General features: G+C 48.3%; 1 protein-coding gene across 1 annotated transcript in view; it reads right to left on the bottom strand.

The window, feature by feature from the left end:
* Positions 1-2,860: 2,860 nt before the first annotated feature.
* LOC105854198 (endogenous retrovirus group K member 11 Pol protein-like) overlaps positions 2,861-4,191 on the bottom strand; it is a 9,938-nt gene continuing 8,607 nt past the window's right edge. The window contains 1 exon segment of the mRNA XM_012730820.1: positions 2,861-3,007. Within this exon segment, the coding sequence (XP_012586274.1) occupies positions 2,861-3,007 (147 nt within the window).

Below are 4,191 nucleotides of genomic sequence, written 5' to 3'. Positions count from 1 at the left end.
GCAATCTCAACTTATCGAAGCATATGTATGGCAGTCTGCAAGAGAAGACTGGGCCTTAGGAAGGCCCACAGAGCTGCCCTCAGTGGCGATGTGTTTAAGGTTCAGGCTGCAGATAAGTGGCTTGAATGACCTGGACCAGCAGTTGAGGTATGGGGCATCGAGGCAGAAGGGAGGAGGCAGGAGTCCTGGGAGAACACAGGCTTTTTGGGTGCAGCCTGCTGGGGGCCTGAGTCTTGCCACGGGGCACAAGCCCTGGGCTGTGCCCCTGGCCACGGTCGTGGCCTCTGGGGCTGGAGCCAGGCTTGGGCAGATACCCGACAGCAGACTCTTGGGATCATGCCAAGTGAGCTGTGGGTGGCGTTACTGGCAGCGCGAAAAGATGTAACTAAGGTAGGAGTGAGACAAGAAACAAAGTAGAGTGTGCAGAGCATCTTCCAGAGTAGTGTGCACTCACCGTGTGCCCGAACTCTCTCGGGTGCCCGCACTCTAGGGTGCCCGCACTATCGGTTGCCCGTACACTCTGGGTGCCCGACAGCTCCATGCTGTAGCAAAGTGCAGGAGGAGACAGCAGCTCCGTGGTGACCCGCTGCCTGGACGAAATGTCAGGCAGAAATGCCTGAGCGCCTCTGCACGGGTCACTGCCTCCTCCCTGTGGCCTTTCCTGAGCAACCTGAGAAGGACACTTTGGAGGAGGGAGATGGGTTCTCAAACAGGAAGAGTCACTTTCTCAAAAATGGAAACTGTTGTAGACTCATCAGTTTTGCAAAACCAACCAAAGTGTAAAACCTTGAAATGTTGAGTTACACTGGTGTTTTATTTCATCTTTGTCACAGGAACACAGCTTCATCTTCCAGAGAATGGGTTGTAAATCAACAGAAATGTAACTAAGTCCCTTTTGGACATATCAGTGAGTAGTGGAAACAGTTAGGGCCCCAGGTAGGAAGAGGAATTGAAGAAACAGGAATGAAATGCGCTTCCCACAGCGAAGGCTGCGGAGTGGCAGCGGTGGCACTGTTAACTTGCTCCTCACTCTGAGAGGCAGGGTGGTGGTGAGCACCCTGTCCTAACAGGTGCGGTTCTTTTACACAGCCCCTGCCCTCACTCTGAGACAGCCTCAGGAGATAGATGTGCATTCTGTGGTTTTTTGTTTATTTCCTAGCACTTCTTAAACCCTGTGTTGTGTGTGTGTGTTCATTACCAGACCTTCTACTATGTTTTTGATGTTGATATTTATTTTTTTAAGGATGCCTTCCAAAGGATGATATTTATTTTTTTAAGGATGAACAATTTTGAAATTCAACTTAGTAACATAAAAAGTGAAAACCCGGCCCTCCCTGGTGGCGCAGCGGGTTAAAGCATTGCACTGAGAAGCTAAAGCCACTTCCGCATGAGTTCGATCCCCGCCTGCCCCCGGAGGAGACCACATGGCGTGGCAGACCTCTCCTGACCTGCCCGCTGCTCCCCTCAGCAGTGTACTTCGTTGATCTGCCTGTTCTGCTCCCCACTCTGTCTCTGGTGAAGTCTCTCACTGCCTCTGAGCCTCTGGCCTGTACCCCAGTTCTGTATGTACAAATAAATAAATCTTTAAAAAAAAAAAAGTGAAAACCCTCTCTTTTGATCAAATAATACTACTGTTAAAAATAAATGACAATGTGCGACGCACTCTCTGCCAGCAGAAAGACGCCACGATATATCTTCTTCTGGATCCTTTATTCTTCTCCCTCGCACACGCGCGCCCTCCTCCTCGCTTGCTCTTGCTCTCGCTCTTGCTTGCTTTCCCTCTCAGGGGAAGCGCATTGCTTAAATAGCATTCATTGGCCAATTAGAGCACTGCTCACGTGTATAACAACCATATTTAGGCAGGACACACAACGAGCATACATTGATCATGCAAAAGCATGTCCAATAAGATTTAACTTCCTTATACAGGCGGGTGTTGACGTATTTTGTTTTTCACCAGCTTAACCGCACTGGCTAAAGGCCAGGCGCCATCTTGGCTGCTGAATCATGGGGCTAGGGTCCCAGGAACCCCGACAGCTCCCCCTTTGTTTAATTATAAATGGCAAGGGACCGTGCCTGTCTTAGGTTGAGCGGCCTAACCACAGTCTTACCCATCATCAACAACCGTAGAGCATGCTACGGCGTCTGTCTTAGGTTGATCTGTGGCTGCCTTCTACATTACCTGTCTTTGACTACCGGTCCAGCATAGTGAGCCTTATACCAGGGGAGCCGCCTGCCTCCATGGCAGCAAAAGCCTGATGGACCAACGCACGATTGCATGACATTTGTTGTTGCAAATTGTAAAGGCAGCGAATACAGAGCACACTAATCAGGAAGAGTACAATGCCTAAGGCTATGAACCCAAACCAAGTCTTTCCAAAGTCAAGAAAGGATTGCATGAGGAAAGACAGTTGGTTGGCAGTTAAAGGGGTGACACGCATAGCATTGAGTTGCAAAATCTGAGTTCGCAAGTCTCTGGTGAGGTTTTGAAATTGGGAGGACCATGGACCCGTTAACATTGCGGAAATTTGTTTAGACATATTGGCTGCAATAGTATAATTGGAATATTGAACCGCAGTGACACAAAATCCTTGGTGGGTGAGGATACAGCCAGTCATCATGACTTGAGCCACAATGTCCATCTGTTCCTGGAGTAAGTCCATATGCTGATTTAGCAGCATCAACCCCATATGGATATGTTCATTAATTTGAGAATGGGTGTCCAAAGCCTGTGCTGTGAGTGCAGTCAAATTGTTGAGTGTGGCGGCACAGGAAATGTCGCATTTTCAAAGGTGGCAAACTTGGTACAGTGTCCGGAAGGGGAAACGGCCAGGCCCAGACGGTGGCCCACAAGGTGACCTCAGTCGGCGTCCACAGGAGGGGCAGAGTTGTCGTCCAGGGCAGGAGTGTCAGGAGAACGAGGAGTGGAGTCATATTTCTGTGTTCCTGCAGGTGCTGCAGCAGTACGGATCAGACGTTCGGGTACCCACACCAGGCCAGTCTGGTCCTGCGGGAAAACACAAACCGATCCTTGGACCCAGTGTAGAACGGGGTCCGGGCCTCGCCATACACCTGTCAAGATTTCTTTCCATAATACAAAGTGCTCTGGAAGCGGGGCTGGAGAGTAATGACGCTCAGCTGCTGACTGGCCGCTGTTATCTAATGTTAGAAAATTTAAAATGAAGAGGGCAAGATTCATTTTCTCTCAGGGGTTCTATAGAATACCCCACCCCCCCTTTGTTTTGTAAACAAGTTTTTAGGGTAAGGTGAGCTCGTTCCATGATACCCTGATCTTGGGGGTTATATGCAATCCCAGTAACCAATTGAATTCCAAAGACATGGGCAAAGGTTTGAAAGCCCTTGGACATATATGCAGGGCCATTATCACTTTTGATCAGTTTTGGGGGCCCCCAGCAGGCAAAGGTGTGGAGGCAATGTTGAATCACATGAGTAATCTTTTCACCTGCATGTGGAGTGGCCATAATGACTCCAGAAAAGGTATCGATTGAAACATGTACATATTTAAGGTTTCCGAATTCTGGGATGTGGGTGACATCCATTTGCCACACGTGGTTGGGTAACAATCCTCTGGGGTTTACTCGTAGTGATGGAACGGGGATAAGAGGTGCACAATGTTGGCAGGCCTTGACTATTTGTCGAGATATGATTTTGGGTATTTGAAAGAGTCTGCTTAGGGTGGTCGAATTGACATGGAATTTATCATGAAAAGCCTGGGCCTGTTCTTGATTAGAAAGGATGAGCGTAGAACGGGTGGCAAGGTCTGCCAAGGTGTTGCCCTCTGTCAATGGTCCAGGGAGAGCGGTATGAGCTCTAATGTGTCCAAAAAAAAGGGATGGTGACGCTGTAATATCAAATTTTGCAATGTAACAAAATAGGGTGCCACCGTAGAATCTGGGGAAGTAAAGGGTACAATCTCCAAAACTGATACCGAATTGACAAGGTATAAACTATCAGTAAGCAGATTAAAGGAACTTTTTTCCATCAACTTGAAAGCCAGAATTACTGCAGATAGCTCGGTGACCTGTGCAGCTGAGGCCTGTACAGCAGTGGTGTACGTTTTTCCATCTACTACTACAGAGCCAATCCCATTTTTTGATCCATCGGTAAAAACCGTTTTACAGTTAGTTATAGGAGCGCTCCTAGTTACTTTTGGAAATATGACTGAATTGT

This window comes from Condylura cristata, unplaced genomic scaffold, assembly GCF_000260355.1.
Source record: "Condylura cristata isolate star-nosed mole 26May11 unplaced genomic scaffold, ConCri1.0 scaffold00029, whole genome shotgun sequence".
NCBI lineage: Eukaryota > Metazoa > Chordata > Mammalia > Eulipotyphla > Talpidae > Condylura > Condylura cristata.
The sequence above is the reverse complement of the archived record's forward strand: the minus strand, read 5'-3'. Positions and strand labels throughout refer to the sequence as shown.